Source organism: Octopus bimaculoides, chromosome 1, assembly GCF_001194135.2.
Source record: "Octopus bimaculoides isolate UCB-OBI-ISO-001 chromosome 1, ASM119413v2, whole genome shotgun sequence".
NCBI classification, from domain to species: domain Eukaryota; kingdom Metazoa; phylum Mollusca; class Cephalopoda; order Octopoda; family Octopodidae; genus Octopus; species Octopus bimaculoides.
The window spans coordinates 58,698,787-58,713,419 of record NC_068981.1 but is presented as its reverse complement, the minus strand read 5'-3'; the positions used below and the strand labels follow the sequence as shown (position 1 = coordinate 58,713,419).

At 33.7% G+C, this 14,633-nt stretch overlaps 1 protein-coding gene across 2 annotated transcripts in view; it reads left to right on the top strand.

The window, feature by feature from the left end:
• LOC106882838 (alanine--glyoxylate aminotransferase 2, mitochondrial) overlaps window positions 1-11,284 on the top strand; it is a 56,043-nt gene extending 44,759 nt beyond the window's left edge. For both annotated transcript variants that reach the window (XM_052967078.1, XM_052967081.1), the window contains exons 8-14: window positions 3,110-3,241; window positions 4,293-4,385; window positions 5,733-5,805; window positions 6,604-6,752; window positions 8,210-8,359; window positions 8,869-8,967; window positions 10,211-11,284. In XM_052967078.1, the coding sequence (XP_052823038.1) occupies window positions 3,110-3,241; window positions 4,293-4,385; window positions 5,733-5,805; window positions 6,604-6,752; window positions 8,210-8,359; window positions 8,869-8,967; window positions 10,211-10,321 (807 nt within the window). In that variant the 3' untranslated portion in view covers window positions 10,322-11,284. The remainder of the gene's footprint in view (window positions 1-3,109; window positions 3,242-4,292; window positions 4,386-5,732; window positions 5,806-6,603; window positions 6,753-8,209; window positions 8,360-8,868; window positions 8,968-10,210) is intronic.
• The last annotated feature ends 3,349 nt before the right edge of the window (window positions 11,285-14,633 follow it).

The following is a 14,633-nucleotide window of genomic DNA, read 5'->3' as shown; positions in this document are numbered from 1 at the left end:
GTTTTTATTTTTTTGTTTTTTTACTGAAAAGTCTCCTCTCATGGTTTTTAATTTTTTTAAAAATGGCCAAAAATGGTCCAGATAGTTATTATTGTAAGGCTTGTAGCATTCCAAACAGCCATAACAACAAAATCACTTTTTTTTTTTTTATACTGGTATATTAAAAATTATCATTTTATCAAAAATATTCATTTTAACAAACTCTGGAAACTGGTAATATTCTTGAAATTGTGCCTTGTATTAAAGTTATACAGCTATTATTAAATTATCATTAATGAAAATAGAGGCGAGAGAGAATGAGAGAATGAAAATGGAAAATCTCGACTGCAACAAATAAATTTTGCTTATTATTAAACATTAAAATCTATTCCGCAGTGAATGTAATGAATATTTAAATTTGTGTAAAATTGGAGTTCAAAAATTGAATAAACTTCAGAAATGGACATTATATAGGAAATTTCTTAGAACATGAATTTATAGAAATATTTCCAGATGGTCAAGCCTTTAATAATTGCTTTCTTTTAGTACTTTTAGTAACTGTTACCTAATTTTGTAACTTAAACTGTCACCTACTTTAGTAACCTAAACTGTCACCTACTTTAGTAACCTAATTAATAAGCAGCTCTCTCCATTATAATATAGATTATTATTATTATTACTATTATAATTATTATTATTATTATTTGTCATTGGACGTGGAATCCACGTTTCAATCATCACTAGTGAGTTTTCTCTAAATACACTTTTCTTTTGCTGTTTTTGGCCACTGAAATTGTAACTATTGTCTTGTGAATGTATCCAAGTGTCTTCTGGGAAAGTTTCACTGTTTCAATTGCAAAATAGGCTTTTCACCTATTCCAAAAGCATTTTCAGATATATATTTTCAATCAATCTTTTTTCATAAGATGACGAACACAGGTTTAAATAAAAGATTGGTTATAGGAGAAAATGTATTAGCTTTTTCATGCTCAAACAACCCGTCATAGTAGTCAACCATACGTGACAGTTGCCGCTCACATTTATGTCAGCAAAAAACCTACAAACAATAATACCACCACCAAATTGCTATAACATTATTCTATGACAACTCTAACAACAGCAGTAACGAAACCAACAGCAACACCAACAATAGTCTAACGGTCAGCAGCAGTAAATGACATCAACAGTAGCACTGACTGTTGCAGCAAGACACACAACAGTAATATTTTTTTACAGGGACAGTAGCAATAAAATATACTCAAAGGGAAAAACTTACTTCACAAATGTTAGAAATAAGTGGATCATCCATTCACTACAAGGGAAAGTGGGGGGTCATTAAAAAATATCAGAAAAATATATGACCTGGTGTCATGGCACTCCCAGAAGAGGAAATGATCTGCACCAAAATATGAATGATAATATATAAGTGCATTAATCGCACAGAAAGAAAACCACAATATCTGGAAGAAGTGTGGTCTTCCATAGTTTGCATCTGTTGAAGGCAATATAGGACTCTGGTAGTTATCTGCAACAATGAAGAGGAAGTGCGCAGGATAGCTACAATGACCTACCTCTCCAACCAGTTTGTAATGCTCCCCTTATACATGAGACATCGTGTGATCAAAGTCACAGTTTCAAACATACCTCATCATAGGGACCAGACCAGAATAATGATCATGCTACAAGAGCACAGGGAGCTAATAAGCATGAAAACAAGCCCCCAGCAAAACAGAACAGGAGTGTCAATGGAGTTCCAGGTTTTGCTTGCTCCAGAAGTTCATGGTATTTCAGATTTTTTCTGTTTCGAAGAGTGCAGACAGTGGTCATTATTATTATTATCATATTTCTGTACTGTCAATCATTTCCTTGGTCCTACCTTCCCCTAATCCATATGTATCAGTAATCACCCTGCAATCCTAGATAATTACTGCAGTTGTCACCTACTCTCTCTGCTTGTCTACCTCCCTTACTTATCATCCCTCAACACTTGTTCTTCGTTATATTCACCCTTTCACCCATTTATTATCTCTAACCATCTCTCAAACTCCCATACATTCTTACAACCTCCTCTTGTTCTCCTGTCCCTTTTCCTGTACTCACTTCATATTTTGAGAGTCATCCATCATCATCATCATCATCATTTAACATCCACTTTCCATGCTTGCAAGGGTTGGACAGTTTGACTGGCGTCTGGGAAGCCAGGAGGCTGCACCAGGCTCCAATCTGATCTGGCAGTGTTTCTACAGCTGGATGTCCTTCCTAACGCCAGCCACCTGATATTTCATCACCACTATTTTTATCCCTTTCCAACTCCACCCCAGCCACTTCCACCCGCCCTTCCACAATGTGAATAATTATGTAGATCCTCTACAGCAAGAAACTTGTTCTGTTTTGATTCCTTCTCTCACACTTAAAACCTTCATCCTGTAGCATATAGCTGTTTTCCCTCCTCACAGTAACCCCACTCAGTTAAAGAGGGTCTTCATTTTATAAGCTACATGGCAACCTCACTAGTACTGCTACCATAAAAAAAAAAGCACAAAGTACTATGAAGTGGTTGGCATTAGGAAGGGTGCATCGAGCTGAGGAAACCATACCAAACAGACATTGGAGCATAATGCAGTCTTTGGAACCATCAAACCAACCAACCAACCCATGCCAGCATGGAAGATAGACATTAAATGGTGCAAACGTGTGTCTACGTGTGTGTATAGTAATCATAAGGGTGCACAAGGCACCTACCTGCTAGAAAGAGGAGTTAAAACGTTCATTTATACCACCAATAACACTGAAAAATACAACAGAAAATCAACAGTAGTTGGGCAAACAGGTTAAAAAAAATTTTGCATACCTATATAGCCCAATGCTATATATTTTGGTATTTGGATATACTTGGATCATGATATAAATTTTAATTCTATAGCTATCTGATGCTATTTTAAGCCTGCAACCATCTATATTATTATTGTTATTATCAACTATTTATATTACCACAAATAGTAATATATATCTTTGTGTGTGCATGTGTGTGTGTATATATATATATATAACATATATATATATATATATAACATATATATATACACATAAAGATAAGGTTGTTCTGAAGAAAATAAAATTTCTATTTCAGACAACTCGCACATGTGACTGCCCAGCAGATAAATGCCTTGCTACAGATTTATACATTGACCAACTACAAGATGTCCTTTCATATTCCATGCCCAAAGGACGTGCTGGGTGCTTTTTTGCTGAATCCATGCAAGTAAAGAAACATTATATTATTATTCTTTTTATTATTATTATTATTTGTAATCACTGAGGTAGCTGAATAAGGTATAAGATAAGCAACCAAGAGTTTAGCATTTTCTTTTCTATTACTGAGACAGCATTGTATCCATGGCCAACACTTAACTATTACAATGATTAAATCCACCATTCTCTAAATTAGTACTCTGGACAGTATTATTCACTACTTCTGTCACTGCTGTGTATTGCAAGACCAGCTCTGATCTGGTAGATCTATGATAAAAGGCATCTCATCCTTGAACATTGTTTGTTTAACCCTTTAGTATTTAAACTGGCCATATTCAGCCTAAATATTCCAGCTGTTTTATGTTCAGACCAGCCAGATATAACCTCTCATACCTACCTTACAATGTCACTCTAAAAATATACAATCACATTATCAAAATCTCAAAACCATGAGATAATGCATGATTAATTCAAAATCATGTGAATAATAAGAATTACATTTGACAGTAATCTGAATGCTAAAAGTTTAAGGATATGTAGTGCTACATTATCCAACTTGTCTATTTTATCTTTCAGATGGAACTGCTTAATTTTAGCTATATTTGGCTGCTGTTCTTAGCAGGTTCAGTGACCAAATAGAGGCTTCCTCATTGACAGTAACATTATTAAGTTGATGAAAGTTTGTTTCATTAATTCTCAAAGCTTAATTCCTCCAGCAGGAAAAGTTACTTGTCATAGATCAAGGAAATTGTGAAGTAAACAAAATTACTGCAAATAACAAAAGTACCTTGCTGTATCTATTTGTAAATGAATTATTACCCTTTATGACTAGAAACTGATATTTTTCTTTCTAACACTTACAAAATAAGCACTAGACAAAGTATAGGAGTTGATATAACTAACTAAAACCCTTGAAGGTAATACTTCAGCTTGATTGTAGTCCAGTAATCGAAGCTAGGAAAAGAATAAAAGATTGTGTGGAAATTCAATTACCGAAACAGTAACATACATATTTACAATAATACCAAGACTTAAACCTGAAATACTTAATTTTTTAATAGGGCGTTGGTGGTACTGTTCAGTTCACAAAAGGCTATATTAAAAGAGCTTTTGAGATGATTCGTGAAAAAGGTGGTCTTTGTATTTCTGATGAGGTAAGTCAATGAATGAAAGGCTTTTCTTAATTGTTTTGTTCATATATTTATTTATTTGTTTATTGAATAAGTCAGCTACAGTTACAACTGATTCATTGTGTGAAACTTCAGGACAGTGTCCAATGGTTCATCCCCTTTCATGCGGCACAGCATTCTGATAGGTTTCAAGCTAAAGTATAACCAAGGCTCTCTGCTTTACTCTCTCTGGTTTACTCTCTCTGGTTTATTGTATCGAGGTGTAACATGCTATGAATATATGCATCTTACAGAACTGCATAATTGATGAGTGTTTCATTGGTTTGGAATGATGATCCTAATGTCTATTATTGGCTCAGCTTGCACAGAGTTCTCACCAGACTTCTAGAGAAGTTGGACTAATCGCAAGGACTGTATTTAAGAATAAGCTAAATAAACTTAGAGCCTCACTGTCTCTTGGAGCCTCTCAAAAAAACTCTTTTCTCTTACAAGATACAAGGCAATTTCACTAATGTTGCAACTACAATAAAACGTATCCTGATACAAACCATATTGTAGAAAATGTAGAGTTGAGAAAATGTACAGTTGAGAGGACCCTTCAATCTAGTGCTGATGCTGCAATAAAATATGCTTAGTATTCCATGTAAAGGGGCTGTTGTTAGGAAGGGCATCCAGCCATAGAAACCAAAAATGAAATGCATGGGCGAGGCATGGTCCTGCAACCCATCTAGGAGGGTTGCAATGCTAAATATAAATTGACCCGAACCATAATGATCCATCCACCCCATGCTAGTATAGAAAGAGAATGTACAATGATGTAAAGTAATAACAGTGGTAGTAGTGGTATCAGTTCTTATTAGATTTAATTATAATCATTTTTGTTACTTAGGTGGATATTATTTTTATCAGTTGATTTATGTACATTATTTTAGATGTTCTAATGTATCAGCACTTACATTTTATGAATTATAAACTGACTGATTTTTTAAAAATTTATTGATGTTAATACTGTTATAGTTTGCAAATGACATTGTATTTTTGACAAATACAAGTTTAGAAGAATATTTTACTCTCTAGTAATTAAATGCATTCAGTCGATTGATTCACAGAGAATAAATTTTTCATATTGATAAATACCTTGGAGCTGGAAACATTTAGTTAAGTTCTATAAGATCACACACACACACACATCCACACACATTCAATCACATATAAACACAGTGTTACATGGAAAAAAAACTTGATATTGTAATATAAAAATTATAAAAAAATTTTATAACCGTTTTAAAAATTACTTCAATTTGATTTTAATTCTGATATAAATATTTTATGAGTCTTGTTAATAAGATCTTTTCCTTTATTCTTATTTAGGTACAGACGGGTTTTGGTAGAACTGGAACACATTTCTGGGGTTTTGAGGGCCATGATGTTATTCCTGATATTGGTAAAATTCCATTATATATTTGTTGTTTTTGTTTTAGTACTCTGCATGCTCTTTTATCTCAACAATAAACTGACTGAAATGTTGCTTAGTTAAGCAGTACCTCATATTGTATTGCTTTGTTGTTGTGAAGGTGCATGGCTCAGTGGTTAGAGTGTCGAGCTTACAATCGTGAGGTTGTGAGTTCGATTCCTAGACCAGGCTGCGTGTTGTGTTCTTGAGCAAGACACTTTATTTCACGTTGCTCCAGTTAACTCAGCTGTAGAAATGAGTTGCGACATCACTGGTGCCAAGCTGTATCGGCCTTTACATTTCTCCTGGATAACATCAGTGATGTGGAGAGGGGAGGCATGGGTGACTGCTAGCCTTCCGCAAACAACCTTGCCCGGACTTGTGCCTCAGAGGGTAACTTTCTAGGTGCAATCCCATGGTCATTCATGACTGAAGAGGGTCTCCTGTTGTTGTGTGAGATCTAGTTGCAAATTTGATTGAGTAGAGTTACTATCAAAGACAAGCTGGCCCAATGTCCATATTTTTGGCTGTTGATTTTTCAACAAGTATGGGAGACAACTCTGGATATGTTTTAGCCTTTTGTAGATATCTAGAACATTAGCAAATGTGCTTTTCTCTTTTTAAAGATGATTTAGTGTAATTGGAGGGAATTTGGGCTGTTATTTAAAGCAAGTACAGAGACTTCTCTTGTTGGCTCGTGTTGTGCTTTAATTTAATTTAATCCATTCTTGAGTGTAATTAGTTCTTGAGTATTTAATTTGTATTTTCTTTTACATTGATTAATTTCAGTGACGATGGCCAAAGGCATGGGTAATGGTTTTCCCTTGGCAGCTGTTGTAACTACTCCTGCCGTTGCTAAGAAAATGTCAGAGGCTTTACATTTCAATACTTTTGGAGGAAATCCTTTGTCGTGTGCTGTTGGATCAGCTGTTCTTAAAGTAAGTGTTCCAAATTCTTTGCAACTTTTTGGTTTACTTCTCAAAATGTTGAATGCATTATATTGTTGTCTTGTACACTATGAATATTCTACTACAGCCTTTTGTTTTTACTTTATCTATTTGCTAATGTTTTTAACCCTTATTACACTCATTTACTATTCTACAGCCACAAATGGGATGTTTATTGATTTTTGTTTGTAGTTTTTCTCTCGTTTAGTAATGGGAGTTGCACTACCCAGAAATCATACTAAACAGTATGAACTTTGCATTAAATATTATCATTTAATGCAAAGGTCATTAAAAAGCTGACTATAAATAATTATGTATTATAGAAAAGGCAATAGAAAAGGTAAGTTTGTGTTTGCAGTACACAAGAGGTAACTCTGGACATATTATGACCTCATCAAGCAAGGTATAATTTTCACCATAGTTGGCAAAGTAGTAGTGAAAGAATCAGTAAGCAAACGTATAAAAGTTGTGCAATTCCTTGCATTGGAAATAAAACTGCACTGAATAATTTTTCTAATTCCTTTTCTTTATAAAATAGGATTTTTCTTTCGTAGCATATCTGTACATAATTTTTCCTCAACTAACCTTCCGTTGCTTGATCCAAACATTAACCACATTAATCTCACAAAATTATCTCTGGGTGAGGTCAAGAAATACAATGGACCTCGCTCTACATGGTAAATGAAAGAAAAAGAAAGTGCTTTTTCTTAATTGATAACCGTATTTGAAAATAAAACATGGAAATATAGTTTAAGTGATAAATCATGACTAAAAAGTATTGTTTTGCTGTGTTTTTTAAATGTTATCAGTGAGATATGCTTGGACAGTGCATACCTTTTCTATCTAAAGGTATTGAATACTTCAGTTGTTATAGAATATAATATTTTGACCATCTATTTCTTATGAGTTGGATTACAGTAAAATAATTTATTCTTTTACTTTCATGCATTTTTGGGCTGTTGACTGACTGTTTATGAATTTAAATTTGCTACATCCATTGTATTATGCTTTTGGGCAACACTTGTCACTAACAATAGTAACAATAGGAAGAACATCCAGCATTACGAACCATCTCAGCTTTTTTGATATGCAATAGATGGCAGAAATGGTTGACCACTGAACAAAAGTCCTTGTAGTATTTAGTGCTGTCTTTTTGCATTCCCAGTTCAAATCAAATGAATGAGGTCTCTATAATAAATACTAATCAAGTTTTGAGATTGATATAATTGACATTCTTCCCACCATCATGACTAATACCAAATATGTAGCCTTGTTCTGAAGTTAAAAATCATTGTTAAATTGATATAAAAACTACAACAAAAAAGTAAAATTGTTAAACAGATTGATACTTATAAATAGTTTTGATAAAAAGATATGTAAACTATGTTCTAATTAAAAACTGCTCTTTGTTTAACAGACATTTTCAGAGTAATAATTTTTTATTGTAGGTGATAGAAGAAGAGAATCTTCAAGAGAATTGCCATGTTATTGGCACCTATTTTCTTACAGAATTGGCTAAGCTACGAGATGAATTTGAAGTTATTGGTGATGTTCGTGGGAAAGGATTAATGATCGGAGTTGAAATGGTTACTGATAAGGTAAGATGAAAAATTATTCCAATTAAACAAAGGTGTGCAACTTATTGAATGTGGAATAGTTAAATAGTTTACAGTTGATTGATTAAAATACTCAATCTAATTCAGTGTTATCCAGTAGAGGCTAAATGACTAAATGTACCAGCACAGAAGTAACAGTTTCAAATTCACAGGAGTTATTTCATCATGGTTTCAGATCAAGTATTTCCATTCATTTGACTGAGGGAAATGGTATCAGGCCTTGAAGGGAAATTTTTCTGTGGTAGTTTAACTGCCTGAACAAAGGAGGATTAATCTCTCTTATCAAAAAATTAATTTTGGCTCTATAGATTATTGTAATTTGGGAATAATTAAATTTAGCAATAATTGGCCTCAAGAAGAAAGGAAACTTCAATAATTACATCAGAATAGTTTAATAAACTTGATTACAGTACATGTTAATACATAATTTCAATACTTCTGTCAAATGTCTTCATTTTATAAACTTGAAAAATTAATTTTTTTTATTTCAGGAAAGTAAAACTCCTTTACCTGCTGAACATTTTGCACACATTTGGGAACGTACAAAAGATCTAGGTGTTTTGCTCGGAAAAGGAGGATTCTTTGGAAACGTGAGTCAATTGTTACATTTGATATCGCTTGTCTTTACATGTGTATAGCCATGTTACCTCTCATGTTGGCACAGTAAAGTGATGGTATATTCCCAGTGAACCAAGAACAGTCTGTGTTCATTTTCTCATAAATTCACTTTACTTCACATACTCCTTACACTTGCAATTCTTTTGTCACTGATTTTTCATGAGTAGGACAGGTCTTCAACAACAAAGCATCTTACTACTTATTGCAGTTTTTTTTTTTTTGTCACCTACTTGTGAAGTTAAGCATTTTGAGATGCCTCTTCACCACTTATCATGTTTTCCTTGGTCTTCTCTTCTACAGATTGTGTCCACTTGGAAAGCTTGGCATTGTGTTACCCAACTGACACCTTTCATATACATCACATGCCTACAGTAGTGTAGTCTTTTTCTCTTGCTACAACTGATTCCTCTTATATCCAGTTTTATTCTCAGTTCATTTGATCTGTCATTAATACAATCTTAATGCTCTTCAACCATCAAAACATGCTGGCCTCATTCCTTTCCAGCCTTTATAAAGCCCCGACATTCAAGTCCCACATCTCACTATCAAACATATGGAGTTAGAAGGGCTCTATTTGGCTGGCTTACGTTTCATGTACTACACAAAGAATTAGAATTTTCAGAATATTTTGAACTTTTCCTGTGAACCCTCTTATCAGAGGCAGGTATCGGTTTCACGATAATATATAAACCGACTAGATATAGAAATATTCACCAGAACTACTTTTAAAAACTATCAATGAAAAGAGTATTTTGGTGACATCTAGCTGTAGCTGACTGCCAAGCTATATTAAATGTTGTTTCTGTAGATGAATGATTAAATATATCTTTTGAGAAAGCGAAACCAACATATATTGACTCCTGAAATTAGTTTTGCTTTTCATATCTTCATTGAACTTTTTATTCGATTATATTTCCAAACTTATTTTTCTTTTTGATGTAAGTTTAAAGCTTATTTTCAATCTATAAACAGCAGATACTGGTATGTCTATTCTAAACAAAGTTGATTGAGACCAAAGTTCCCTGGTTAAAAAAGGCATTCATTCAGTGTGAATTTTGGACACACAGACTCTTTTTCTCTCTCTCTCACTCTCACTCTGATTCTCTTGCCTTTGTCACTCTTTCTTCTTTTTCTTTCTCTATCCTTTTTTTCCTTCTTTTCCTTACTTACTTCACATTTATCTTTTAATGCAAAATGTATTTCTTGTATTTTCAGGTCTTACGTATCAAGCCACCAATGTGCATTACTAAAACTGACGTAGACTTCACTGTGGATGTACTTCGGCAATCTCTTGTAGGATATGAAAAAGGAATCAAATCTAACTAATAAAATAACATTATGTTATTGTTACAAGACAATTATTGTTATATAAACATTTACTAAATGTTATCACGGGGACAACTAGAAAAAGTAATACTTTCAAATTTAACTTTTATTATATATGCAAGCTTACACAAAAAAATCTTTCTGTGAAATCTAAAAAAGTTTTTTATAAAATTATACTTTTGAAACACTTAACCTCATCTTTTAAGATAAAACATTTTCTAATATTTGCAACTACATTATATTTCAGTCAGAGTCTTTTTCCTAGGTGTGTGCACAGTATTGGCCTGGGTTTGAATGTTACTATCCTTATTTTTTTGAATAAGAGTTTCTTGTTGACATCCAGTTTGATACCAGATACATATCCAAGAATAAAATACCTGCTGGTGATAAAAATTAAATCAGTTAAAATATAATGTAGGTATAATTATTAAAAAAAGTTTCATCACTTTGGATGAAGTTTAATAGTCTACAAAATTATAATTTTATTAACAATAATTCATTACAAACATTTGGGCATTTGGACATTTATACTGGGTTTTTTACTTTTTTTCTGGGTGGGTTCTTTTTTTTCCACATTCCTTTTCTGATTATATTTGAGACGGTTAAACTAAATGACAATTTTTTTTTTTTTTTTCATTTTTCCTACAAATAATTTGTATCATTATTAAGTTTAGAATTTATTATTATTATATTTTATTCAACTGAATTAATTTTGAAATTTTTAAACCAATAACATTACAGAATAAAGTTGGAGACTGAGTAAATTGGTGTGGGTCTATATTAGCAACAAAATATTACAAGACATTTTGTCCAATGTGCTAGTAATTCTGCTAATATCTCCCCTGAAATTCTTAATAAATTTGTTACTATCAGGAAAATTTAATTTTTCTTACAATTATATTTTCAGACCACAATTCATGTTTTAAATCAAATTTATTAAAAAAAGCATATAAGTCTACTGGATTATTGTATTCTATCTTTATTTCATGTACCATTTTATCATAATCTTCATTTTCTTTTCCCTATTCTTTCATATATCATTCAATCATATTGAGCCCACTTTAGAAGAAAGATGTATTGGTGGTTGGTCCTATCTATAACTCTATTAGATCATTTGGAAATACTGATTCAAGAGAGGAATATACTGGAGTTGTTTCCCCAAAAGCCTTTTCCAGTTACACAAAATGTCATGCTCTCAGCAATTGGTTGAGAAAGAACCACAAAGTAACTGGCCCAACAACATGGGAAACTTGAACACAAATAACAAAACTCTGATTACTAGGAGACTTTCCTACCCATAGTTCAAATAGAGAAATAAGAATTTCCTATGAGTTAATTTTCCCTTTCATCAGAATAGGATTTCTCAGATAATTACTGATGATACACCGGAGTATATTCACTTGCCTTCTACTTCTCTCCTTACAAAAAGTGATTTGTACATAAGGAAAAAAATTGCTCAGTTCACATAAAATTTAACATAACATAAATTACAAGTTACTTGGTGACCTCACTAGTGCTGATGGTATGAAACTGCACCCATTACACACTGTAAAGTAGTTGACACCAAAAAGGGCATCCAACCATAGAAACCATACCAAAGCTGGCACTGGAGCTTGACACAAACCTGTTTCACTGAATCCTTTCAAACCATCTAACGCATACCAGCATGCAACATGGACATTAAATAAGAAGAATAACAAGAGCTACATCATCTGATTGTACATAACTACAACTAAACAAATTGATCCAACAAGAGCTAAATGTTTTGGTCATGGACATTACACAATGCAAGTAACAAGATATGGACTGTGATCGGTCATAGGCTGAAAACCCATAAATTAGACCGATTGAAACTTTTGTATTAGAAGGAAACCAATTAAGTAAATAATTATGAAAAATACTACAAGCAAGACTTTACACAGCATTTTGAAATATCCAAACTGATTTTTATCCTACAACACAAATCCCCTTTTCTTTATTCGTGATTCCCCTGTTCAGAACTTGAGAGCTCTACTTAAATCAACCTGATGTCCCTACTTCTTCTATTCACTAAAATCAACATTAAATATGACTCTCTTTTGATAACCAACTGTAGATTAACTGCCAAACCTTAGTGCTTAACATTAATTGTATCAGTTTCACACACCTACTCCTCTTTACCATGAAACCTTTTCATAGTTTATGATGAAGAAGGCCTTCTGCTGGTAAGAGTGACTTTCTAAAGCAGGGTAATCAAGAGTGCCTAGTATAATGGATTCACAAAAAGCACTTGTGATATAGTTAACTGATAATATGACAAAACCAAAAGGAATTTTATAGCACTTGAAATTTTTAACAGTTTAAATGAAAAAATATGCAGTATTTCTACTGAAACATCATCATCATCATCATTTTATGTCTGTTTTTCCATGCTAGCATGGGTAGTACAGCTTAACAGGATTCAGTGAGTTAGTGGACCACATCTTGCTCCAGTATCTCATTTTTGGCATGGTTCTACAGATAGATACCCTTCCTAACACCAATTACTTTACAGAGTGTACTGGATATATATTATGACACCAAGCACTACAGAGGTTGCCTTTTCAGCAAGACTAAAGAGCCTTCTCAAGCCTTGTGCTGTCACTGCTCAAATCATAACCAATCACTTACAAATTATAGTGGGTAATATCTGTAACACCCGTACTGTTGGGGTTGCCTTGTAGCTTTCAAAGTGAAAGAGAGCATCTCATAATGGAAGAAATAGATTTATTGTAAAAGAATGATAAAACGATAATAATAGTGGGAACAGTGTTGAGGTAGGAGTAGATAGAGAAGAGGAGAATGAGGAAGAGTAACGTAAAGGAGAGGATAATAGGGTTGGTTGAGTAAGAAGGACCAGTAATGGGAAGGGTCAATCAGTCTGCCATGCCAGCATGGGTTGAACAGTTCGTTAGGATCCAAAGCAGTTCTCACAGATCTATTGTTGAGAGAGGGTAGAATCAATGTTAGAGAAAAGGGCACTAGGAGGGAAAGTGAAAAGTATCATCATGGTGTTAGACAGTGAGAGGACCTTGGGAGAAGTAGGAAAAAATGTAGTGCTACCCCACATTATATATGGGTGGATAAAGTAACATGTGAAAAAAAGATGGGAGTGGGTAATGAGAGAGAACAGAAAGCAAAGATGACCTCAGCATGATTTGAACTTTTAGTGGCCTTATTTTCATACAATTTTCAATATTATTACAGCATCTAAAATTTTGTTTTGTAACTAAAAATATATAATTACCATATGTTGCAAAAAAAATATATAATTACAATATGCTACAAAATAAATTATTCAAGAAAAGAAAGCTCTGTTAATTCCAGTGTATTTCCCTATCTTCCAACAACTACAAGCACTCTACAAAGCTCAAATGAAACCTACAATGGAGTACTGCTCCCATATTTGGGATGATGCTTCTGCTACACACACAAACATCCTATATCACAGCCAATGAAAGGCCACTAACTGACTGGTATGAAGTTGCTCAAGAACACACTCCAGCCTCTGGCTCACAAATGTGCTATCTCCTCTCTTTGTATTTTCTCTTACAACTACAGTGGCCTTAGTTTCTTGGAGCCAGCTGGTTTCCTGCCACCTTCACTCAAGCAATCCTGACCTATTCATCCCTTCACTTTCATCATCCATATTTTGTCCATCCCACCCCACTAACCACTATGTCTAGTCCAATCCTTTCTTTACAGAATGTTGTTCCTCTGAAAATCTTTCCCAGAACATGCTTTTTCCACCAACTATTGGGTTGCAACTGTTCAAAAGAAACATTAACCACATCTATCTCACCTGTCTAAACAATCAGTAAAGGTTGGGGACCAGGAGCGGACTGAGCCGTCAGTCAATCAGGCCCTGCTTGAAAGCCCAGAGTTCTTAGGGGCCCACACTCTACATGTTAACTCTACTAAATCACACAGTCAAAGGGACCCAGTAAAAATTTAAGCCCGAGGGTCCTTAATACTCTCAGTTCACCCCTATAGGAGACACACTCCTTTCCCTAGATTGAGCCAAGACATTATTTTAATGACCTTGAGAATTTTTTGCAATAGGGACATAATAACCTAATCTTTTTCAACCAATAGTCACCACACATATCATTTATTAACGTAAATTCCAGACTATAGAGTGCACCTGAATAAAAGCCGCATGCTCTAATTTTAGAAAGAAAATCAATTTTGTACTTGTACAGGCCGCACTGGGTTTTAAGCCGCAGGTGTCCAACATTGTAATTTGAGATATTTACACAGAAAGATATTACACGTGAGGATTTTTTAACTTTTA